This window comes from Benincasa hispida, chromosome 10, assembly GCF_009727055.1.
Source record: "Benincasa hispida cultivar B227 chromosome 10, ASM972705v1, whole genome shotgun sequence".
NCBI classification, from domain to species: Eukaryota; Viridiplantae; Streptophyta; class Magnoliopsida; order Cucurbitales; family Cucurbitaceae; genus Benincasa; species Benincasa hispida.
Window position 1 is genome coordinate 56,853,802 of NC_052358.1, and position 27,779 is coordinate 56,881,580.

The 27,779-nt window shown below is 33.3% G+C and overlaps 1 protein-coding gene across 1 annotated transcript; it reads left to right on the plus strand.

Annotated features, from left to right (window-relative positions):
- The first annotated feature begins 1,289 nt into the window (after positions 1-1,289).
- On the plus strand, positions 1,290-24,755 carry LOC120089155. Its single transcript, XM_039046567.1, has 4 exons — positions 1,290-1,516; positions 1,646-1,827; positions 1,917-2,097; positions 24,676-24,755. The coding sequence occupies exons 1-4, from the start codon at positions 1,456-1,458 to the stop codon at positions 24,753-24,755; spliced, it is 504 nt and encodes a 167-aa protein (XP_038902495.1). The 5' UTR covers positions 1,290-1,455.
- The last annotated feature ends 3,024 nt before the right edge of the window (positions 24,756-27,779 follow it).

Consider the following 27,779-nt stretch of genomic DNA (forward strand, 5'->3'; position numbering starts at 1 on the left):
TTTGAACATTTCTGAAACAAGAAAGTTCCCTCCACCAAACTCCACCAAACCCTTCTTTGTTTCCAAAAAAAAAAGAAGGGTTTTTTGAAAAATTTGTTAAATCATATTCCAAAATATTTTATTTTTCCTCAAAACAACTTTTTCATTAATTCTCTCCCCATCAATGAAAAAGAAATATATATCATTATCAACCGAATTAATTTAATCCTTCAACCCTCTTTATTAAAACCCTTCTTCTTCTTTCTCTTCCCTTCATATTCTCATTTCAAAGAACAAAAATAAAAGAAAAAACAAGTTAAAGCTTCCCTTAACAACAATGGCTACCTCATTAGCTTCATCAACGCCTCCCCACTTCTTCAAAGTCATTCTTCCTCACACAATCACTCAACAAAAGCTTGTAAGTCAAATATTATCTTCTTTAGTTTTTTCTTTCTTCTTCTTCTTCTTTGTAGTGCCCTATATTCATAAAACTCAAGAATTCCATATTATCTTGAAACACTTGTATTCTTAGTTTACTTTAAAAAAATTTTGAAAACTATTCTTTTAGGGCTTGTTTAATAACCAATTAGTTTTGTGTTTTGTGTTCTTTATTTTTATTTCTAAAAAAACTGGTATGCTTGTTAACTATTTCATTTTTCTGTTTTAAAAATTGAAGAAACGTTTTTACATTTCTTGAAGAAATATTGAAAAGGGATTTTTTTTCCGTTTTTGAAAGTTGTTTTTGGGTTTTTAAAACAGAAAATGATCACCGCTGCTGCTGCTGAAAAACTCATTTTATGTTTCTCAAATTTCTTGAAGAAGCACATGTATTATTCGTAGTTTTATTCTAAAAATAACTATTTTTTGAAAGCTATTTTCCCCCCAGAAATTTAGCTTAATTTTTTAGAACATGAGTAGAAATGGGTCTTAAATTTCTGATTTTTTTTTCTTCTCTTTTTTGGCCTTTTTATAATTCAGGAAGTTCCAATGACATTTGTGAGAAAATATGGAGAAACTTTGCAAGCTGAGAAGGTTTGCCTTAAAGTATTTAATGGGGCAAAGTGGAAAATAGGATTAAAAAAAAGTAATGAAAAAATTTGGTTAGAAAAAGGGTGGGCTGATTTTGTAAAATTTTATTCAATTGATTATGGTCATTTTGTAGTATTCACATACAAAGGCAACTCTTGCTTTCATGTTCTTATATTTGACAAAACTGCTACTGGGATTGAATATCCAACTCCTTGTAGAGAATTTAATAACAAAAGACAGTCTAAGGGGAAATTAAAGGCTTTCAAATGCCTGTAAAAAGGGAGAGAGAAGAATTTGAAGAAAATGGATGTGCCCAAATAATGGGTAACAACAAGAGATCAAAAAAGGAAGTTAAAAATAATGTTGCTCAAACTTTACCTTCACCAACTCTTGTGAGGATGAAAAGAAGTGATCAAGCAAGTGGGAGTAAAGTCATTTGCAAACCTCATGACCTCAAAAAAAATGGAGGCCAAGAAAGAAGATTTGCACACTTCTGAGTTAAACATAGGTACAATGTATTTACTTGACATTTTTTTTTAATTTATATTATAGTCTTTATTGTTCATTTTTCAATTGATTATTTATGTATATAGGTGAAGCAATTTCTTTTGTAAACTGACAATTATTTTAATGGCAGATTTGAAACCCCACAAAGTGGGAAATGAAGTGAAGTGTTTGAAGAAGAAGCCAACATTTCCAGCTCAAGAAGCAAGAATGATAAATAATGAAAAAGCTTCAATTTTTAAATCACAAATAAAAAATCCTTCTTTTTTGGTTACAATAGGACCTGCATACCTTCATACTGGCAGGGGTCATGTGGTAAGTTTGCACTTAAAAATTCAATACAAACAGTTAATTTTTGGATCATATTAAAATCACTCTCAAATATATCTTTAATTGTTATGCAGTGTATTCCAGCAAAATTTGGAAATGTTCATTTGAGGGAGATCAAAGAATTCAATCTTCAAGTTTTAAATGGAAATTATGGTTGGAAGGTTAAGTGTGTCAACCGTTGGTATTCTCATATTCAAAGATTTGAAATCGGGACTGGATGGAGGATATTTGCCAGAGATAATAACTTGAAAGAAGGTGATATTTGTGTTTTTGAGTTAGTAAAAAATATTCAAATATCATTTAAAGTTACCATTTTTCGACTGGATTTGTAATGTAATGAGAATTTGCTGTTTAATTTTCTTGTTATATCATACAAGTAGATATGGTTTTTTTTTTTTTTTTTTTTTTTTTTTTTCTACCTAACAAGAAGGAAGCTTTAATTTTTAGTAATTATGTATTGTGCAGAGTCAGAATGGCTTTGGATTTATTTGGTTTGCCATATTTGTTTGAAAACAAATAATTCATGAGAGAAAAAAAAAAAACTTGCTTCCAATTTAGAAGTTTTCAATTTGAATATTTCAAAAATTTTCAGGGTGTGTGTTTGTTTGTGAAATTGAAATGAAGTAAATGATTAATATGTGTTTGATTAAATCTATTGTTTAAGAAAAGAAACTAATTTTAATATAATTATATTTTACTAACTAAAAATATATTTTATTGATTAGTAAATAATGTATAAAGGAAGCCATAAAAAAATTTGTTTATTATTGCCTAATAAAAACTAAAAATACATTTTATATTTTAGAGTCTATCACATGCATTATTGTCAGTCAAATATTGCAACTTCATGGGATGCAGAGAATATACCATTAAGAATTTCAATCGTATCTTCAAATGTTTCTTATAATAAAATAAAATATTGGAATGGTATAAAATTAAAGGAAAAAATCCCTTTTGATGTTTGGATTTTGAGTTTAATTTTTGTTTGGTTTCCATGTTTTAAAATCTAAAATTTTTATCCTTGAGATTTCAATAATACTCAATTTTAGTCATTGAAATAATAATACTCAATTTTAGTCATTGAAATAACAGAATCATAGTGACTTAAAGAAAAAAATGACTAGTATGATTATTGGACTAATTTTAAACTAAATAAAGTAATGATGTGGCTATCTTAATCTTGATATGGCAAAAATTATTTTAAAAAAAAATAAAATAACAAAAGAAACCCAAGAGACTTGAATCCAACGTTGGAAGGGGTTGAAATTTTAGGAATCTAACATTTCATTTTCATAATTTCCAAAAAAAAAAAAAAAAAATCATTTTCTTAAAGGAAAGGGAAGTGATTTTTCTTAAAGGAAAGGGAAGGGAGAGGAAGAGCAATGAAGGAAGGGAGAGGAAGCGTTGGAGTTGAGGAAGAAACTTCATTTGGAGTTTTCTTTTTCAATTTTTAAGAGGATTATGTTAAAAAATAATGTATTTTTAAAAGTAATAACAAAAATAGGGTATATAAGACAAAAATTACAAAAGTAAGGTAGAAGAGAAAATATTGATAAAAGTAGAATAGCAAAATCGTATACCCGGTACACGATTATTGTGTGACCTCCATATCAACATATGACTTGGTCAATGAAGATCAAACTCATGGATGAGATACATGGTTTCCATATTTTTATTTAAAAGAAACTATGAAATTTGAACAAAAAGAATTGACTAGATGGTTGATGTGACAAACTCTTCTCTTCATCCTCTCTCCCCTTCATCCTCTCTCTTTCACTTTCTCTTTAAAATGCCAACCTTTGTAATATGTTGCCACCTCAAACCCTAATAGAAGTATCGATAACCAAAGGAAAACCTTAACAAGCAAATAGAACCCAAGTGAGTCGTTCGACATTTTTGCCTCGTCCTTTATCTCGAGCTCGACCTAATGGCATCTCAATGCCGATGATAAAGTCATCATCAGAAGGACTTTCTATTGGGGTAGAAGCCCTAAATTTCGTGGGTTCTATAGTTTGTAATTGTGTACAAACAATTTATTTATTTAATAAAATATGCGATATTTAGTAGCATTAACCCACAAAACCAATAAATTAACATCCAAGGTTATCTTTTGTAGATTAAACACGTACGTACAGACATACATGTGGATCATGTTTAAGTGATAACCTAAATGGTCTGTAGTAGATGGATAAGGCTGGATACCTTATCCTGGTGACACTACGAATACGACTCACTTTGTAGATGTTACAATTGTTGTAAAGTGCTAGAAATGATCTGATCATACGAGTAGGGATGTTCTATAAAAAAGGGGTTTACATAAGATTGGATCACGAAATGAATAGTCTCTTTATATAACACCGTTAATAATAGAGACTTACATTTCACCAGGATGACCATAGGTGACATGACCTGAATTCTAAGTGAGTTGTGAACTCCTGCCTATAAAGACGGTCCTTTAATTTGTATGGGTGAGAATGACCAGATCGACAACTCAATAAGCCTACCATTTTTGGGGATTCGTCTGATTGAGGAGTTGGGAACATAGCTACACAAGATGAAATTCATTCATTCCCTAACGTTGGGGTAAGTAGATGAATTGCTTCCTTAAGATCAGATTTCGGGGTGTGAACAATGTGACGTCACACCCTCTTTTGGCCGAAAAAGATTTGGTCATAATTGGATTATTACTTATTGTTCATGAGAGAAATCAGTTGTACTTAAGGAGTTAGATATAACTATAGGAAAAAAATGGTAATTTTTGCCCAACTATACTTACGAGCAATTTGTGAAGGGTCATTGCACTGTTGATTGGTTATATCTAATGGACATAGAAATATATATGCAGTGCGAAGAGTGCAGCTGTCGGTCTTTAGTGGAGTAACTGACGGGTGAATGGATATTGAATATTTTAATTAAAGGAGTTTAATTAATTATTCAAGCACCATTGAAGCTTCACTACAAGTCTATAAGGTCTTCTCTGTAGCTCAACAGAGATTATTGAGAATTAATTTTGCAATAATTTGAATTGTTCAAATTAATTGAGGGAATTAATTATATGTGATATAAGTAATCTAAATTAACTATATATGATATAATTAATATAATGTATTTGATACATTATGGTATAAAGTTTATTTAAAGAGGATTTAAATTTGAAAATGATTCAAATACTAATTATATGGATGAGATTCATCTAATTGATTTTAGTATAAATGTGATTTATATTAAATATCATGCATTGTTGAGAGAAATGAAACTATAGGTTATATTGTATTTGATACAATATAAAAACTATAGGTTATTTGTTATATATACATACACTAAGTTAATTATTATTATTATTATATATATATATATATATATATAATTTTTATTTAAATTAAATTATTTTTAATTTTATTTTATTTTTCAAAATGTGGGGGAGAGGGGAGGAAGATTTAGATAGTCTCTCTAGGGTAGTGTCTCATCTACGACACTGCTAAAAAATCTCCCAGGAGTGATTATTCTTCCTCTCTCTCAAACTCTCTCCTTCATCCCAAAATTAAGAACCCACATACTCTTGAGCATTCTCATTCTATGGAGAATACGGAGGTCGTTTTTGTGGTGGTGTCCTCGTTGTTGGATATTGGTTCATGTTTGATCATGATCGATTCAGAAAGGAGGATTTCATGAAGAATTTATTCTTCAAGGGTAAGTTAATCCCTAACCGCTTCCTTTTCTTTTATTTTGCATGCTATAATTTTATGTTTAATGCATAAATTTGTTGTTTTGTAGTTTTGTAATTCTATAAAAAAACAAAATTGGGATCGATCCCGCTTCCATTGCGGACCTTGAGGTTCCTTCAATTGGTATCAGAGTAACGTTTCTTGGCCCAATTTATTTTTTTTCCAGAATTTATTTTATAGAATTGGTGCATTTGCGTTCTTTATTGTTTATATAGATGAATGGTTGTGAATGGTTTAAAATTTTGGATTTCTCGAGATTGGTCAATTAAATTTACAGCTTTATTTTTACAAATTTCATTTGTAAGGGCTCGTTATTTTGGTCATTAATAGTCATAGAGTTTGTAATTTCATAGTCATGGGTCATTCATGATGTTTCTGGCATTTTTCTAGAGAAATTGAGGCCTAAATCAGAGAAGAATCGAAGGATTTCGGATCTATACAGTAGTGTTGCAACGTTGTGCCCTAGTGTTGGAACGTTGTGAAAGCCGAAATGGAAAATTTTTCTATAGTGTTGCAATGTTAGGTTACAACATTGCAACCTCCAAGATGGAAATTTTTTCTCGGTTCGCGGGCGGTGCGATTTGTGGTTCAGCTGGTTCGCATCCGATTCGCTTGGTTCTAGTGGTTCGTGGGCAGTTTGGGATTCTGGGCAGTCTGGTTCATGCGGTTCAAGACCCGATTCACTTGTTTTGAACCAGTTTGACTATTATTTTGTGTAGTTAGTTTTTCCATTAATTAAATTAATATAAAGGTTATATTAATTTAAGGGTAATTGCAACTCTAATAAAAAAAATAAATTGAAAATTTGGCACATGTTACTAAGTTTTACTTTTTTGCAAACATGGCAAATGACTTCCGCGTGAAAATTTGATTACTATCTGATTTCTATGTGATTGTTATGTGATTGCTATCTGATTGTTATGTGATTGTTATATGATTGTTATGTGATTACCACACCTGTAATTATAGAAAAGTTGAAGTCACAGCTTTGGTTTCTTAAAATGCATTTGCCTTACAATATAATTTCTCTTAATTTAATTAATTACTTAGGAGTCCAATCTTAATTCAATAATTTTTGTTTAAATTATGTATTTGATGTATGGGTTAATTTTATTTATATATATATATCATAATGTATGACATATAATAAAATCCCACCATAGGGTATGCATTATTCATGCATCATTATATTACAAATGCTATAATATATATATAGTTGCATGATTTAATTTTATAACATGCTCATGCATCATACAATATAAGTGTTATAATATATACTTACATGCATAATAACATTGTCATGCATCATGTATATTATAAGAGCTATAATATATAGTTGGATGTATGTATGAATGTTATTTTTATTGTTTCATTACTTTAGTATATATAAATGTTCTGTATGTTAAGTAATGAAATGGGAATTGCATGAATCATGACACTACTTTAGATAATTTTGTAAATGTTATAATTTTAATAAGTATATCATTCAACTCAATGTATGATTTTAATTTGTTTCATTTACTTTATAATTGTTATAATTAAATGAGATTAGAAATTAAGATCAATAATTCAAAATTGCATATAAACTTAGGCTCAAATCATTTTAAAAATTGTTTTAAAATATGATTCAAATAGACCTAAGATCACAAATTTTCTAATGAGATTATAAATTAGTTTAATCTTTTAATCAACTTAATATATTAAATTGATTTTATTTAAAAGATTAAATTTGTAGTAAACGTATCTATAAGGGACCTTTTGTCTAATGTTAGTTTTGTCTAGACCGGGTATTTAAGTTGACGGAAATGGAACATCCCTACCTGGGAATTGACTTGGAAAGGTGAATTAGATAGATTTGTTACAAGCATGCAATTTTTTATTAAAATTTATTAAAATGTTTAATAAAAATTAATCAAAGTTGTTTAACTATCCAAAGACTATCCAAAGTAAGGGTTACTTTTGGGCATATTTAAACAATCACTTAGTAAAAATAAGTAGCCATATTTTTCTAAGTTAAATAACCCAAACACTAAATGGGAGAAAAATGTGGTATATGATACTTCATTTTTCCTTTTCACGTTTCTCCCTATAATTCACACCTTAAGATCTATACTCGGCCTCAAGGCACCTTTACTTGTGTCCCCCTAAGGGTGGTGTTTGTATAAGTCAATACCAAAGTGAATGGAGAGAGTGTTTATAGTAAGTAGGAGTGGAACGCGTGTCAACACATCCCATAGTCTCTCTCATTAGTTTGCAGTAAATTTTCATGCTCAACCTCAAGGCTGTTGGGGTTGATGCCCTAAATCTCGTAGGGTCTTGTAGTTTGTAAACATTTGTATGAACAAACATTTGGTGATTTATAATATGAAATATTTTATTCACTTCTGTCTTTAAAATATGAGATATTTTAGTTGCATTAACCACAAACCAATAAACTAAGATCCTTGGTTATCATTGTAACTTGAGCCTGTATGTGGAGACATACAAGTTGATCGTGTTTTTAGTGATAACCTAAATGGTTTGTAGTATATGGATAAATGAGGGAAACCTTATCCTAGTGATGCTACGAGTGTGGTCTGCTTTGTATATGTTATAAGTGTCGTAAAGTTCTACAAATGGTTTGATCTTGATCATTCGTGTATTAGACATGCGAGCGGGGATGCTCTATACAGAGTCTTATTATATAATTTCGTTCATGATAGAGACTTTCATTTCACTAGGATGACCATAGACAACATGACGTTAATCCTGAGTGAGTTGTGAACTCCTGCCTATGAGGGTGGACCTTTGATTTGTATGGGTGTGAGTGGCCTGATCGCCGACTCAAACCTAGCACTTTGGGGATTCGTCCTATTGGGGAGCTGGGAACACAACTACACAAGACCAAATTCACTCCTTCCCCGAAGCAAGGGTAAGTAGATAAATTGCTCCCTTAAGGGCTGATTTTGGGGCTTGAACAATGTGGCGCCACACCTTTTCTTGGCCCGAGAAGTGTTTACTCATAGTGGGACTATGACATATTGTTCATTAGAGGAATCAGTAGTACTTAAGGAGTTAGATGTAACTATAAGGGAAAAACGGTAAATTGGTTCAGCTGTACTTACGAGCAATTTGTGAAAGGTCATTGTATTGTTGATTGGTTATATCCGATAGACATAGAAATATATCTGTAATGCGAAGAGTGCAGATGTCGGTCTTCAGTGGAGTGCCCGACATGTTTGGGTTGATGCCCTAAAATCTCGTGTCCTGTTGGGGTTGTACAAACCCTTGTATTGTATAATATATGATATTTACTTCACATCTTGTATTTTGCTCAGTTGTTTGTTTTATTTGCTTTACTACAAACTAATAAACATAAAATCCATGGTTATCTGTATGTGACTAAGCATGTATGTAGTAACATATAAGTGGATCATGTCTTGAGTGATAACTAAAATGGTCTATAATATATGGATATAGAAGGGAAACCTTATCCTGGTAATGCTACGGATGCGGCCTGCTTTATGGAATGGTCACAAGTGTTGTGACTTTTCACATATGGTCTGATCCTAATCATTCATGTCGGGGACATGCAAGCGAGGGCATCTTATACAAAGAGTTTGTATAAGACTGACCACGAAGTGTTAATGTCTCGTTATTTAACACCGTTCATGGCAGAGACTTCACATCACTAGGATGACCATAGGTAACATGACCTTAATCTTGAGTGAGTTTGGAACTCCTGCCATTGAGGGCGGTCCTTCGATTTATATGGGTGCAAGTGGCCAGGTCGCTGATTCAAACCTACCATTTTGGGGATTCGTCTGATTTGGGAGCTAGGAACTCAGCTACACAAGATGAAATTCACTCATTCCCTAAGGCAGGGGTAAGTAGATAGATAGCTCCTTAAGGGTTGATTCCAGGACTTGAACGATGTGATGCCACACACCTTCTCTTGGCCCGAAAGGTGTTCATACGTAGTTGGACTATGTTGTATTGCTCATTAAAGGAATCAGTGAGGAGTGGGATGTAACTACAGAGGAAAAACGATAATTTGGCTCAACTATATTTACGAGCATCTGTCAAGGGTCATTGTACTCATGATTGGTTATATCTAATGGACACAGAAATATATCTATGGTAAGAAGAGTTCAGCTATTGGTCTTTAGTGGAATGCCTGACAGTTAACGGATGGTGGATCTCGTGGCTAAAGAGTTTAGTCAGCTATTTACGAACCGTTGGAGCTTCGAGCCACAGGTCCATTAGGTCCCCTGGTAGCTTGGATAAAGTTAAGAACCAGTGTTTGGGTTAATTTGAAATGTTCAAATTGACAAGAGAAAGTTTGATTATATATGATATAATTGGACTGATTAATTATATATGATATAATTGGCTAAATATATGAGATACATTATTTTGGAGGAAATTAAATATAAATATGATTTATATCAAGTACAGGAGAAAATACTATAGTAGATATGTCATATCAAACTATAGGTTAAAAATATAATATGATTATATTGATTAATATTTTAGTTGGTTAATTATATGATAATTAACCCAAAAATCATATTGGATGTGGGTTAGTGGGGTAGTGTCAGTTATTATAACCAATGAATTAAAATTAAAATAGTTTTCATTTTGAGTCGTCGTCCAGAAAAGATAGAAGATTGCTTTAGTGAATAGAAAACAATCGCTTAAGTGTTTTTCAAGAGCCTATATGATAGTCGCTCTTCGTTTAGACGATCGTCCATCTCGCGCCCTAGTTTCTACACAATCGCATAGCTTCTATAAACGATCGTAGTATGTGCCGAGTTTGCTAAAAGATCATATACCATTTTCTAAATGATTGTTTAGTAAAACCTATACGATTGTGTAGTGTCTCCTAAACGATAAGCATTTTGCTATACGATAGTGCCTTTCCCCTCCCATTTGCTTATCGCCTACACGATTCGAGCTTCCTCCTTCCTCTACCAAATTCACCAAAGACCACGCTATGGGTTCTCACTCCGATAATACCCGGGACTCTTTTCTGGTGGTATCGTCCCTGCAACGTTCGTGTTCGTGTGGTTGTTCGTTCTGTTGTAGTCGACGCTGTTGCTAGGCATTGGTTGATCGGGTGGAGGGTTCCGCTGCGTTGAGTGCCAAAGTTTGAAGACCGTCTTCAACTGGTATGGCAACTCATTCCCTTGTTATTTTCTTGTTCATAGCATACCAATAATCACTGTTTGTTTGCATAACTGTACGTTTGAATGTAATTGTGTATTTCGATCACGGTGAGATCGGAGCGATCCGAACATGCTCATGGAACTCTTCAATAAGAGATCTTTCACTACAGTTAACGGATGGTGGATATTTTGATTAAAGAGTTTAGTCAGTTATTCACATACCATTGGAGCTTCAAGCTATAGGTCCATAAGGTCCCCTTGGTAACTCAATGGATTCATGTTGAGAATTAGTTTTTGGGTTAGTTTGAAGTGTTCAAATTAACAAAAGGGAATTTGATTATATATGATATAATTAAATTAATTAAATTATATGTGATATAATTGATTTGATGTATTTGATAGATTAATTGATTTAAGGAATTAATATAAATATGATTTATATTAAATGCCATAAAGGAGAAAAAGAACTATGGTTTATGTATTACATATGATGTGATATTAAAACTATATGTTATAAATATAATATGATAAATTAGTTATTATATTTATTTATAATTAAGATAATTGATTTCGGTTTTTCTCCAAATAACCACCTTAGTGGTGGTTTTAGTAAGTTTATGGAAACTGAATGGATAAAAGTGAAAATGGTTTTCATTTTTGAAAATTCAACGCGAATAAAGCAAAAATTTATACGATAGCTTTGAGAGAGTAAACGATTGAACGAGTATCCTATACAATAGCTACTTGCTGCTAAACAATCGAGTATCTAAGTCTAAACGATAGACTTCTTCCTTCTCTCACTTACTCGATCGTCCAGTTCCTCCATCCCTCTACCAAATCCATACAGAGCCCACACCTCCTGGATTCTCACACCGAGAATACCAAGGTAGTCTCGTGGTAGCGTCAAGTTTCTATTCGAGGATCGGGTATCGAGTTTAACTCGATTGTGATCGAGTATTTGCCAGTTCGTATTGTTCTCTGGAATTGCTCGTGTTGCATTCATGCTATTGGATTCTTTGGTGTTAGATCCAGGAAACACTAGAAGAAAAGTTTTTCAAAGGTATGTTTACTCAATTCTTTATTTTCTTTTACCTTTGTAGCATGTTATAATGTACTCGTTATGCATAATTATTGTTGTTTGATTGTAAATATCTTGTTATTTCACAATGGGGTTTGAAACGATCTGTTTTCGCTCATTGTTCTCTAGTCATAGAGATCCTTCAGAGACACCTTTGGTTGTGTCCCCCTGCAGTTTGCATGACTCTTTACTCAAACTCCAAAAATAGATAGGGTTACTTCAATTTTTACCCCAACTATCAATTTTTCCCTACATTTGGCTCATTGGGACGGAACTCTAGATTCTAAAATAGGGGTTATACTTACAAGAAAATACTAAGCTAGTTAACAGTTTTTGAACCGAACAATGGTGACTAATAGTTATAGTAACAAGAAGTTGTTATGTATATTGGTTGAGATGGTCTCATTTCAGTGAAGGGGTACCTGATCACCTTACGATAGCTTTTACCCTGCCTCACTAAAACATCATTACAAAATAGATGTCACATAGAGTGCATTAAATTATTTTACTAAATTTGATTGATTTTTCTAAATGGGTAATGCTTGAATACTAATATAAATAAATTGTATGTTTCAAAAAATTACAAAATGATTTATGCAACTCTAAATTTATTTGCAGCCGACAAACTTACCGATGAAAACTACATTGCATGAAAAAACACTATCAACACAATATTAATTATCGATGACCTAAGATTTGTCCTGACTGAGGATTGTTCTCTTGCTCCAGCTCAAAATGCCACTCGAAACGTTTGAGAGGAATATGAGCATTGGGTATGGACGAATGGAAATTCCCCAGCGTACATTTTGGTAAGCCTTTTTGAAGTCTTGGCCAAGAAGCATGAGCTTATGTTCTCTGCTCGTGATCATGGAGTCCTTGCAGGGAATATTTGGACAAGCGTCCTCTTAACTCAGGCACGATGCCCTCAAATTCATCTTTAATGCACCCATATGCAAGAAGGGACATCTATTCAAGAACATGTTCTCAACATGATGGTCCACTTTAATGTGGCTGAGATGAACGGGTCTGTTGTTGATGATGCTAGTTAGATTAGCTTCATCCTGGAAACTTTACTTGAAAGTTCCCTACAGTTTTGTAGTAATGCTATTATAAACAGGATTGACTACAACCTGACCACCTTACTCAACGAGCTGTAGACTTTCCAATCCTTGATGAAATCCAAGGAATAAAAGGGTGAGGCAAATGTTGCTTCATCCTCTAAGAAGTTCTACAGAGGTTTGACTTCTGAAACTAAGTCTATTCCTTCTTTTTCCAGTACCAAAAAGTGGAAGAAGAAGAAGAAAGGTAGAAAGGGAAAAGCCAGCTGTTGCCTAGAAAGGTAAGAAGGCCAAGGCTGAAAAGGGAATTTGTTTCCATTGCAACTAAGAGGGACACTAGAAGAGTAATTGTCCCAAATACTTGGCATAAAAGAAGATGGCCAAGTAAGGTAAATGCGATTAACTTGTTTTGGAGACTTGTTTAGTGGAGAATGATGATGCAACCTGGATAATAGATTCAGGCGCCACTGACCATGTTGTTCTTCACTTCAGGAAATTAATTCCTTGTAGAAATTGGAGGTTGGGGAGATGACGATGCATATTGGAACTGGGTACGTCGTCTCAGCTTCAACAGTGGGAGGACTCCAACTTACTTTACAGAATAGTTATGTTTTATTGGAAAATGTATATGTTGTTCCTGAATTAAAGAGGAACTTAATTTCTGTAAATTGTTTACTTGAACAAAATTATACTTTATCGTTTAATGTAAATAAAGGATTTATTTACAGAATTTGTATCAATATTTATTTTGCTAAGCTGGAAGATAATGTATATGTGCTAAGATCGTTAGCAACTAAAGCTCTCTAAATATCAAATCATTTTAAACTGCGATAACTCAGAATAAAAGACTTAAAATTTCTCCTAAGAAAAATGCTCATCTTTGGCACTTAAGATTAGGGCACATAAATCTCAATAGGATCAAGAGACTGGTCAAGAATGGACTTTTAAGTGAGTTAGAAAACAATTCTTTACCTGTATGTGAGTCATGCCTTGAAGGCAAAATGACTACAAAATCTTTTATTAGAAAAGGTCACAGGGCCAAATAACCCTTAGAACCTGTACATTCAGACCTCTATGGTCCGAGAATGTTAAGGCAAGAGGAGGGTTTAAATATTTCATCACTTTCGCTGGTGATTATTCAAGGTATGGCTATGTTTATTTAATGCAATATAAGTCTGAAGCCCTTGAAAAGTTCAAGGAGTACAAGGCTGAGGTTGAAAATGCAATAAATAAAAAAATTAAAACATTTTGATCTAATCAAGATGGAGAGTATTTGGATTTAAAATTCCAAGACTATTTGATAGAACATGGAATTGTATTCCAACTCTCAACACCTAGTATATTTTAGCAGAATGGTGTATCAGAAAAGAGAAATCGAACCTTGTTGAAAATGGTTCAGTCCATAATGAGTTATGCTTCCTTACCTGACTCGTTTTGGAGTTATGCAGTATAGACTACAGCTTACATTTTGAATTGTGTTACATCCAAGAGTATTACTAGAACACCTTCAAAATTATGGAATGGTCTTAAAGGTACTTTACGTCATTTCAGGATTTGAGATTGCTCAACACATGTACTTGAGGCAAATCCTAAGAAATTGGAACCTTGTTCAAAATTGTGCTTATTTGTAGGTTACCTTAATAAAACGAGAGGTGGTTATTTCTATGATCCTAAGGATAATAAAGTGTTTTTATTGACAAACTCTACATTTTTAGAAGAGGACCATATGAGGGAGCATAAGCCCTACAGTAAAATTGTGTTAAAAGAGTTTTCTAGTGAATCTATTAAACCTTCAACAAGAGTTGTTGAAAAGCCCAATACATAAAAAAGAGTTGTTGAAGTTAGTTCATCTAGTAGGTCACATCCACCTCAAGTATTGAGGGAGCTTGGACGTAGTGGGAGGGTTGTGAACCCACTTATTCATTATATGGGTTTAACAGAAACCCTAGCTATTGTAGCTGACGGAGATGTTGAGGATCCATTATCTTACAAGAAGACGATGGAGGATGTTGACAAAGATTAATGGACCAAAGCTATGGATCTCGAAATGGAGTCTCTGTACTTCAATTCAGTTTGGTATCTTATAGATCAACTTGACGGGGTAAAACCTATAAGTTGAAAATAGATCTGAAAGAGAAAACGGGGTGTTGATGAGAATGTGCAAACCTTCAAGACTAGGCTTGTGGCAAAGGGTTATACCTAAGTTAAACGAGTCGACTATAAGGGGACTTTCTCACTTGCTGCCATGTTGATGTCTATTTGAATACTCCTGTTCATTGCCTCATATTATAACTATGGGATTTGGCAAATAAACATCAAAAGTGCTTTTTTGAATGGCAATCTTGAGGAGACTATTTATATGGAGCAACCTGAGGGATACATAACCCAAGATCAAGAGCAAAAGATTTGCAAGCTTAATCATGTCCATTTATGGATGGAAGCAAAGTTCTCAATCTTGGAATATAAGATTTGATACTACGATAAAATCTTATGGCTTTGATCAGAATGTTGATAAGCCTTATGTTTACAAGAAAACCATCAATAGTTCAATAGCTTTTCTTATGCTATATGAAGACGATATCCTACACATTAGGAATGATATAGGTATGCTGACTAAAATTAAGAATTGACTAGCGACCCAATTCCAAATAAAAGATTTGGGAGAGGCGCAGTTTATTCGGGCATTCAGATCTTTAGAAATTGAAAGAACAAAACGCTAACCTTGTCTCAGGCATCGTACATTGATAAGATGCTTGTCAAGTTTTTTATGCATAACTCCAAGAAAGGTTTACTCTTTTTTATGCATGAAATTATTTTGTCTAAGGAATAGTGTCCCAAGACACCTCAAGAGGTTGAGGAAATGAGATGAATCCCCTATGCATTGGTTATTGGTAGCCTGATGTAGGTGATGTTGTGTACTAGACCTGACATCTGTTATGCAGTGGGCATAGTCAGTAAATATCAGTTTAATCCAAAATTTGATCATTGAACCGCTATTAAGAGCATCCTCAAGTACCTACATAGAACGAGGGACTATATATTCGTGTATAGTTACAAGGATTTGATTCTTACATGATATGGGAACTCTGATTTCTAGATTGATAAGGATTCTAGGAAATCCACATCAGGATAAGTGTTCACTCTTAACGGAGAGGCAGTAGTCTGAAGAAGCACTAAGCAGGGGTGCATTGCTGACTCCACTATGGAGGCTGAGTACATAGCGGCTTGTGAAGCTGCTAAGGAAGCTGTGTGGCTCAGAAAATTCCTGACGGATATGGAAGTAGTTCCAGACATGTCAAAGCCCATCACACTTTATTGTGATAATAGTGGTACTGTGGCTAATTCCTGATAACCTAGGAGACACAAGCGCGGAAAGCACATAAAGTGGAAGTACCATCTCATTCGAGAGATTGTGCATCGAGGGGACGTGATCGTCACACATATAGCTTTGGAGTGTAATATTGTTGATCCATTTACAAAGGCCCTTACGGCTAAGGTGTTTGAGGGTCACCTGCAGAGTATGGGTCTATGGGACAAGCCACATTTAGTCTAGGGCAAGTGGGAAATTTCGTACTAGACGCATGTTATGCTCTAGTTTATTGCTTTATGTATTGTATCTTAGTAAGCATACATTCTATAATAACATACAACCTTATATTATAACATTTATAATATAAGTGATGCATGGATACGCTTTAATGCATGTATAAATTATAACTCTTATATTATATGATGCATGAGCATACTTTAAGGTAATTTAATTATGCAAACTAATATATTATAACACTTATAATATAAAGATGATGCATGAAAAAATGCATAACCTATGGTAAAACTATATGAAATACATTATGACATATAATATAAACATACATCACATGCACATTTAATAAAAGTTGATGGACCGGGATAAATTGTCTCAACACCAGAAATAAATGCTAAACTATTACAAAAGATTCAAGTCAACCGGTTCGAACAGATGAACCAGGTTTTGAACTGCCCCTCTTGAATCCTCGTCATTTGATCATGTAGCAAATCCTTCTGATCGTTGAGTAATGCACATCGAGTATGAACGATCGTGTAGCGATGATCGTGTGGTTAAGGACTATGTGATGAGCATGAAAGTCCACGCAAATCATGCAGCGCGCTTCGAGTAACGCATGCCATGAGATCGTGTAGCTAATGACTATGTGATGAGCATGATAGTCTACCCGATCGAGTAGGAAACGTCGAGTATCGTATACTTAGCGATTATGTAGCTACTGACTATACGATGAGCATGATAGCCTACACGATCGTGTAGCACGCATGCCTTACGTCGAGTATTAAATACTCTATGTTCGTTTACCCTCGAGTGTCTAGGCGATCATATAGTCAACGCAACACGACCAAGTAAACTCTTTACACGATCTCGTAGCATTAGCTATGCGATCGTTTAGCAAATGCTACACGATCGAGTAAAACATTTCTACACGATCGTACAACCAAATCTAAACGATTTTCTAGCTTGAGCTACACGATGCGACCATCGTTTTGTCTTTTCCCTCGAAGCGAACAATAACTCCTTGCATCTGAAGCTTTTTCACGAACGACTCAAAAACTTAAAGGAATACAGACTCGATTGCAAGTTATTATGCCCAAAACGCAGGGGCCCTATAATTAACTTTTGTAAAAGTAAAACAAAAGCTTTAAACAGAGACAATTATCTCGAAACATCTATCAACAACATCCACAAACACATTTAATACTTAAACAAATTGCAGAATGTTAAAATCCACCAAAACTTAAATGAAATTCAATACAACAATAGAATTTGGAAATCAGAACAACCTAGCTCTGATACCAATTGAAAGAACTCTAATTACAGAGGACCTTTGAGCGGAAGTGGATCGTCCAAACTCCATTGTGAATGAACTCATGCATTTACAGTCATACAGAACAGATTATGCATTAAACTTAAGTTACAACATGTTTTCAATATAAAAACAAAAGTTGAGAGATTATACCTTTGAAGTACCTTTCTTCAAGATAATCCCTCGATCGTTCACCAATGCAGCAAGCAACACTCTTGAACAGCAACGAGCAACAACTCGATCCTCGAACAAATCGGACATTACCACTAGATTACCTTGGTATTCTCGGTGTGAGAATCCAGGAGCAGTGGGCTCTGGCTTATTTTGGTATTTTGGTTTGAGGGAAGGTTTAGAGTGGAGAAAGATGATCGAGTAAATGACAGGACTATCGTGTAGATGAGAAAGTCTATCGCATAGACTAGCTACTCGATCGTTTAGGTTCTCAAGTGATCGTTTAGTAAACTCGATTCATAATCACGTTCGTATATCATTTGTGTTTTGGAATAATTAAAAAAAAATTATTTTATCCCTATTTTCCATAAAACCGTATAACTACCCACTAAAGGTGGTTATGGAGAAAAAAAAATTAATTATCAAATAATTAATAAATATAAATAAATATGGTAACTAACTTATCATATTATATTTATAACATATAGTTTTAATATTGCATCATATACAATATATAAACCATAATTCTTTTTCTATTTTATGACATTTAAAATAAATCATAATTATATTAAATTTAATAACTATGAATCTTATTCATAGAAAATATATTTGAATCATATTCAAATATTAATTCCTCCAATCATATAATAATGTATATAATACATTATATCAATTATATCATATATAATTGAATTAATTGAATTATATCATATATAATAAAATTCCCTCTTATTAATTTGAACATTTCAAATTAATCCCAAACTGGTTTTGAACTTAAATCCATTGAGCTATCAAGGGGACCTTATGGACCTGTAGCTTGAAGCTCCAATGGTACGTGAATAACTAACTAAACTCTTTAATCATATTATCCACCATCTGTTAACTGCCTAGCATTCCACTAAAGATATATTTCTGTGTCCATTGGATATAACCAATCAATAGTATGATGACCCTTCATAAATCGTTCGTAAGTACAGTTGGACCAAATTACTGTTTTGCCCCTATAGTTATATCTAACTCCTTAAGTACCACTAATTCCTCCAATAAACAATAGATCATAGTCCCACTATGACTAAACCCCTCTCGAGCCAAGAGAGAGTGTGACACCACATTGTTCAAGACCAGAAATCAATCCTTATGAGAGCAATTTATCTACTTACCTCTGCATCAGGGAAGGAATGAATTCCATCTTGTGTAGCTGAGCTTCCAGCTCCCCAATCAGACAAATCCCCAAAATGGTACGCTTATTGAGTCGGCGATCTGGCCACTTTCACCCATGTAAATCAAAGGATTGCTCTCATAGGCAGGAGTTCACAACTCATTCAGGATTAAGGTCATGTTACCTATGGTCATCCTAGTAAAATCAAAGTCTCAAATTATGAACAGTGTTATATAACAAGACTAAACATTTCATGGTCCGGTCCTATACAAACTCCTTTGTATAGAATATCCCTGCTCCCATATCTAATACACGATTGATTAGGATCGAATCATTTGTAGTACTTTACAACATTTTTAATACCTACAAAGTGGGTCATACTCATAGTGTCACTAGGATAAGGTACCCAGCCTTATTCATATACTACAGACTATTTAGATTATCACTTAAAGCACGATCCACTTGTATGTCTCCACATACATGTTTAAGTTACAATGATAAGCATAGATCTTAGTTTATCGGTTTGTGGTTAATGCAACTAAAATATCAAATATTTCATAGACAATGTGAATAAAATATCATATATTATAAATCACAAAATGTTTGTTCATACAAGTGTTTACAAACTATAAGATCCTGTGAGATATAGGGCATCAACTCCAACAATAATTAATTTAAATTAAATATATGATAAAATTAATATAATGTATTTAATATATTATAATCTAAGTTTATTTGAGAGGAAATAAATATTTGAATATAATTTTAATATTAGTCATGTGAATTAGATTAATATAATTAAATTTAATACATATTTGATTTATATTAAATATCGTATATTATTGAGAGAATTCAAACTATAGATTATATTGTATGTGATACAATATGAAAATTATAAGTTGTGTGTTGTATTTGATATAATATATAGTTATATATATATATACATATATATATATTATTAAATTTAATTATATTTAATTTTAAACTGAAGGGAGGGAGTTACAACTTCCCTCCCCTTAATTCTCTCAACAAAAGATCGTGAGAGTGGAGTTGGAGGAGTTGAGTTGTCTTCCTCATCCAAATTCACATAAGGTCTATAATTCTCATATGGATAATCCCCAGAAAATGTTTTCCTCTCATTGCTAGATTCTCCCTCTCCCCAATTTGTGAGAAGCCCACAACTCTCTCTGTAATTCTCAACCGCTTAAAAGAATACAAAAGGTTTTATTGTGGTAGTGTTCAGTATTAAATTTTTGTTGATTTCTCGTTTGTGATCCTAAGAAGTGATCCAAGGCCAGTTTGTAACCCATTGGAGAGGAAATTTGTGAAGATAGTGTTTTCAAGAGGTTAATACAAACAAAACCCTAATTCCTTCTTTACTATTTATAAGAAGCATGCCGTAAAATTAAGTAACCTTATCTTAAAATGCATGATTTAGGTTGTTCTGTATTTTTTTAGTTTTATGTAAATTTGGGAATTAGGACAATCCCGCTTCTACTGTAGACCTCATGGTTCCTCACCAAAGCTTACACATCTGGGTATGCTAAATTATTTGATGAAATATATTTCTCACTTTCCATTTTTGTGTTTGTTATCATGTGGATTTCCATTTTTCATTTTATATATATATATATGACAAGTTCATCTTCAAGAAAGAACAATCATATCCTTGGCTTGTTTCTCAATCAAACTTTTTGATTCAATAAAGAAAATGGTTATTGGTGTTAGTCTTGTGACATTTCTTTTTAAATACTGTTTTTTTTTTCTCTCATTCGGTTTGCGAATGGTTGAGATGGTTTTCGCCTTTAATTTTCGAGAATATCCCTCCCCCCTTCTAGACCAATGGTTATCTGCTGAGCATGTAATAGTTTTCTTTGATTATAATCGTGGCCATAATGTTATAGTTCCACCAACAAATACAGTAGATACTCTGGACTTTCTTGACCATTATTTGATGTTTATTACTATGTTCTTGCCCTGAGATTAGTATATTTGAAGTTGAGTTTGAATATTGTTTATATTAACTGGTGCAAAATAATTATGTCAATCCTCTTGGACTTTCTGTACATTCAAAGAAATGAGTGAAGACAAAAATACTAGCTTAGTTTGTGATCGCTAAATGTTGTGGTTTTTGCTAGCCTAATAAATTTTGGCCCTTTATTATGTTCAATGGGCTTATCTAATTTCAGCACATTAATTTGACTTCTAATTTGGTTTGGTATACTCTTTGTAGTTTACATGGAAAGAGCATTGTTATTGTTGTTTTAGGCCCATCTTAAAGTTGTTTGTAAATGAGCTGGAAAAAGAATATTCCTCCACTAAATTTGTTATAGAAGGCAACACGAGATTGGTTAGTTGATTGAGGTATGTGACCTGAATTCGTTTTTCCTTCTAGGGATTTTATCGTGCATAAAGTGGTCCAAGCTGAAGAGTTTCCCCTGGTATAATAAAAGGCTGGTTGATCAAGCATTTAGGGGAGCATCGAGTAAACAAGTTTACATGCATCGAGTAAGTGTACATGAAGGAAGCGAGTAAGCAGGCATCGAGTAATCGAGTAAGCATTTAAGCGTGAAGCTTGCAGGTGAACAATGAGCAACGAGTAAGCGAGTAAGCGAGCGATCGAGCATTGAGTAAGATGCAATCGAGGATCGAGTATGACTTCGCAAACGTTGAAGCATTGGCTATTTAAGTATTTTCTTCTTGTTGTTGTTATAATAAACCTAGTATTTTCTCTTCCAAAAGGAATTCCTTTGTAATCCTGTTTTCGATTATCAGTAAAGAAGATTGAGAGACTTTTCACAGTAGATGTAAATCTTACCCTGAGATTGAACCACTACAATTTCTGTGTTGATTGTTATATCTTCTCTTCCTCTTTTATTTTTGATTCGAGTACTTCCGTTGTGTCATCACTGAGCTGAAATGTTAGTTAGTATAGCTCAGGTCGACACTAAAGGATGAAAAGAAGAAAAAAAAAAGTTGAGAAGAGGAAGACATAATTTTTAAATTAATTCAGTTGAAGCCTACCTCCAATGTTCAAGGAAGGGATTTCGGTTTATTAATTGAACACAAAGGTAAGGTGCAGTTTCTTAGATAGCAACAATTTTATTTACTCTCATACTCTCTTCTCAAACTATCTCTTATGTTTATACACGTTACATGGAAGAATTGAAGGAGCAGATGGTTGCAATCTAAAGGTAAGGACTATTTCTAAGAGTTGTCCATATTTGATTGTTCTTATTAGAAGCGTTCACACGTAAGCAACTTTTCATTCATGTGAGTTGGTTGTGTACTGTACTGTCAATTTGCTTGTGTAATAATAATCATCTTTGAAATTTTTTAGGGGATTTGGTTGTTTTGATAATTGTGTGAAATTTTAGAACCGTTCACACATAAGAGACCTTTTCAAGCTTGGAAAACCTCTGACATGTGAAAGATTGGTGATGGTAGGTTTGGACTAATTCAGATGATATATTGTTTATTATGTTTATGTATTTTGTTCAATGTATTCTGATTTTATTAGTCTTTTCTCTTCCTTTCATAAGTCATTTTCTGTAAGTTTTATGTGAAAACATTGTTTAGATCACCAAATTAAGGCACGGTATATTAGTTTATAAACTCTGGAAAATCTCTAACTTGTGAAAGGTTGTTGGTTGTGGCTTTGGAGTAATTCGAATGGTCAGTTAAAGTTTATGGTGGATTGTGGACTAACTCGGACCTACTAAAGTAAACTCAAGTTAAAACTCAAGGTGGTAGAATGACGAACAACTTGAGTTTGCGAAGAAAAAAATTCCTAATCAAATCAGCAGATTTAGACCGGAAACAGAAAATCCACAGATGTATCAAATGCAACATAAATATATTGCCAAAAGTACTCAGATATCTCTCTAAAACTCAAGGTGGTAGAATGACGAACAACTTAAGTTTGCGAAGAAAAAAATTATTAATCAAACAACAGATTTGGACCGAAAACAGAAAACCCACAAATATACTAGCTTAGACTTCTCCCTCTAACTCAAGGTGGTAGAATGATGAACAACTTGAGTTTGCGAAGAAAAAACTTTTGAATCAAATCAATAGATCTGAGCTTGAAACAGAAATCCATAAAGGTAGATTAGACTAAACAAACCAAAGTTCAGCACGATCCAATGGTTGAAACTCCGGCAATTGACAACTTTGTAGAAGTTGTCCCTGAAAAATCAAACAATACTGCAATTTTACATATTTTGTTCAGTAGCAACTATGGAAAACTCCAGAGCTTAACATGTCGATCCAACTGTGCAAAATAAGACACAATGTGTCCTTAATAGGCGTATAAAATTTGAGACGATACAACAGTTAAAACTAGGGCAATAAACAACTTTGTGAAAGTTGTCTTTGAAAAAACTGAACTTCACGGCAGGTTTACAAATTCTGTTCAACAACAATAATGGAGAGCATCAGAGCTCAAAATGATCTAACTGTTCACAATGAGTCTCTAGGTTTCCTCAATAAGCTGTCCTAATTTCAGTATGATCCAACGGTTGAAATCCAAAAATTGACAATTTTGTGAAAGTTGTTCTTGAAAAGTCGAACTACATTGCAGTTTTATAGATTTTGCTCAGCAGCGAATACGTACAAAGTCAGACTTCAAAATGACAATCCAACCGTTCAAAACGAAGTTATATGTATCCTCAATAGAATGACCAAATTTCAGCATGATCCAACGGTCAAAAATATGAAAATCGACAACTGAGTAAAAGTTGTTCTTGAGAAATTGAACTACACTACAGTTTTATAGATTCTGTTTAGCAGCGACTATGGATAGCGTTAGAGTTCAAAATGATGATCCAACCGTTCACAACAAGACCCTAGGTGTCCCAAGCTGACCAAAATTTAACACGATCCAATAGCGGAAGCTCTAGAAATCAATAATTTTGTAAAAGACGTCTCTGAAAAATCGAACTGTACTACTCTCCCGATGAATTTGTCGTTTTTTACGTTCACACCATACATCTTTAATTGTCAAAAAAATGCGAAATTTCAAAAAACCCTAACAAGGCTTTGATATCAGTTTGTTATGAAATTGAAAGTTAAAGAATACAAAAAACGTAAAATGAAATAAAGATTATCGACACACTGATTTATGTGGTTCACTAACAATGTGTTAGCTACGTCCACGAGATAGAGGGAGAATAATACGATAGAGAGAATATTATAGAAAATATAAAATCTGTCAAATAATACCTATAGGGTTAGAGAATTTATGTACTTCTCTAAACCCTAAGTGGAGAAGGAAAAGATTTGAATAATTAAATATATCAAATACCAATTCTAATTAGGTGTAGGATTCAAGGCATTTCAACAAATCTTCATCTTGACTTAAAATCTCCTAAACCAATTCTGATTAGAATTCAAGTCATTCCAACATGAACGTCTGGTTATTTCTTTCGATTCAAATAATCCATAAAATGGAAACTCCCATGTTGAAAATGATAATTTTTCTATTGGTGTTCGGCTTGACCAAGCAAAACATTTTAAACAATTCAACGATAGAATTGCCTCTATTATTCTATCCCACTATATTAGACATTGAATCCTAAAATCTCTTAGCCAAGCTGCAATGGACAAAAAGATGGTTAATACTCTCATCATGATTGTTGCAGATAGGATGCCAATTTGGATTAAGCACATGATTTCGGAGCTTCTTTTGGATGATGTTCATAATATTGATGCTCTGATGTGATAGAGTTCAAAGGAAGAACTTGCATTTTTTTTTTTTTTTTTGGAATTTTAGCATTCCATAAATATCATAGAGTCTAGCTTCAAGTGTAGAGTTCTCTCTACTCATTTGGTTGCATAAAGGATTTTTAATAGATGAAGTTTTAAACACCCCACTCCTGTCAAGCTTCCAGATGGGTTTTTCGGACTATCAATTTGAGGTTTTATGAGATTGATCTTAACTCTGTTTCATTATTCAGTTTATCTATCATGGAGGAGTCTTCTGGGTTGTATGTCCAAATCCATAGCTTTACCGTTTCAGGCCTCTTTATAGTACCATCAGTAATTTTTTAGAGGGCGAAGAATCTCAGGAATCAATTCAGAAACATCTCTAGAAAGAAATTCTCTCCCCATTGTTAATCTTCCATTTGATTTTTTTATTGAACCAACTTAGGCCCTTTGTAATGGAGAATTACATGGTTTTTTCATGTGATAGTCAAAGCATTAAACTTAGAATTTTTGGAATGATTTTAAAATGGTCGAATTTACTTTTTTCATTTTCAAATCTATGCAAAGAAGTGATTTTAATCATTTGAAATAATTTTTAATAGTATGAAAAATACATTTAAACGTTTAGAATTAAACAATAAATTGATTTTGAGTGATTAAGAGTGTGTTTTAGATGATTTTTAAATATGACAAGAACGATTTTAACCATTTCAAAATTCTTCCCAAAGATGCACTAAAGTTAAATACCAAATAGTCTTCAGTTTATTTGCTTTTTAAAATGATTACTTTTTAAAAATATATATATTTTAATTTTTAGTAACACATCTTAGATTCTTTTTAATTCTATTTTGTTTTTATTTTGTTTTTGTTTTTTTTTTTAGTTATTATCACGTGTGTATGTATGTGTGTGTGTATATTGAGAATATGTGAGGTGAAAGATCAAACTTTAGACCTCGAAGTTGATAGTATAAATTTAATGTGAGTTAAGCTAAGCTCATGTTAGTCTATTGATTGTATTATTATTCTTATTTCTTTTGCATGTGTCTTTTTTTAATGGATCACTTTATTTCTCCAAAGAAAACCTCAATAAATGATAGAGTACACCGAAAAGATAATACAATGGTGGTTGAACAATTCTACCAACTAAAGATACCAATACCTCACCCACGCCTAAACAACTTCATCGTCGGCTTCTCCTTCCACTCCATCTCTGCCGCTTCCCATTGCATCATATTCCCCCCCCCCCCCATTACTCCATTTTAGTCACCGCCGCAACAATTGTTAAAAAAAGAAAGATACCTGCAAAAGAAGTAAGATACCTCCTCCGAACCCGTTAGGTTCCACAACTACCACCTCATCACATCCTCCGACTTTTCTGTCACATTGAAATCCTAGCCCAATTCTCTGCCACCGTTGTCGTTGCTGTAGTCACCTCCAAAATTGTTTCCCTGCGATTTTCAGTTTCATCTCTTCTGCCACCCTCTCCTAATTCATCTACTATTCTACCTCCACCTGCATTTGGTACTCCACCACCATCAACTCCTGCATTGTCACTTCCGCCGCCTTGGATGGTCCTACTGGCAACACCACCACCAATTCTGCCCAAATCTCTGTCGTAATCAACATCAAACCCTTCACCTCCAACAAAGCCTCCTCAATCTCCTCGTTCATAATCACCGACACCACTTGATTACTCCCCTTCGTCGCCACGGTCCACAAATCCATCTGAGCATTCACCTCATGCACCACCATCATTGACATCTCCGAAAACTTACCTCCCTCGTTTTGTAAGTATTATTATGAAATGAAAAAAAAAGAGAGAAAACAAAACATATGTGTATTTTGCTCATGGTAATAGACTAGTGATAGAAAATATTATTATTGATGTGAATTAGAGGAGCATAACGGGAACACAGATATAGAGAAAATATAATATAATAATATATTTATATAATAATATATTTATATAATAATATTAAATATATATAATATAAAATAACTAAAATTATAAAATTGGAAATTGGATAATATGAAAATTAGTAGAAGTGGAATTCTCACCAATGTATATGTGATTTTAAGATCCACCAAATGCCACTAATTAGAGGCAAAGTGGCAAGTAGGATGTGGACTTACATGCACACCAAACATGAATAATTACAAGGCACATGGACAATATGAAGAGGGACACATAACTTGGGGACACTAAGCAATGGGCATCTACTATTTATTATTATAATATTCATAATACTCCCCCTTAGATGCCCATATACATATATGAAATATGCTTCGTTAAAACCTTACTAGGAAAAACCCAATGGGAAAAAATCCTAGTGAAGGAAAAAAAGTACATATTTCATATAATACATATTCCTAAAAGAATACCATATATTTACTCCTCCTCACGAAAATATCACTTAAGATCTTTGAATCGTCGTATTCTAATGTTGTGCACCAATTCTTCAAAAGTTGTGGTTGGTAATGCCTTTGTAAATAAGTCTGACAGGTTATCCTTCAAACAAATTTGTTGTACAGTGATATTACCATTTTCTTCAAGATCATGAGTGTTGAAAAGTTTCAGTGAAATATGTTTTGTTCTATCTCCTTTAATATATCTTCCTTTGATTTGGGCTATGCAAGTTGTGTTGTCTTCAAATATTGTCGGAAGATTCTTATTAGAAGACAAGCCACATGTTTCATGAATGTCCTGAGTCATTGACTTTAGTCATACACGTTCTTGACTAGCCTTGTGAATTGTAAGAATTTCAGCATGATTTGAGGAAGTGAACGTTATAGTCTGTTTCACCGATCGCCATGATATAGTAGTTTCTCCACATGTGAATAAATAACCTGTTTGAGATCTAGCTTTATGTGGATCAGATAAATATCCATAATCTGCATAACCAACTAGATCAAAATTTGATTTATTTCAATAAAAAAAACCCATATCGATTGTTCCTCTGAGATAACGGAGTATATGCTTAATTTCGTTCCAATGCCTTTTTATAAGAGAAGAACTATATCTAGCTAATAAATTTACTGA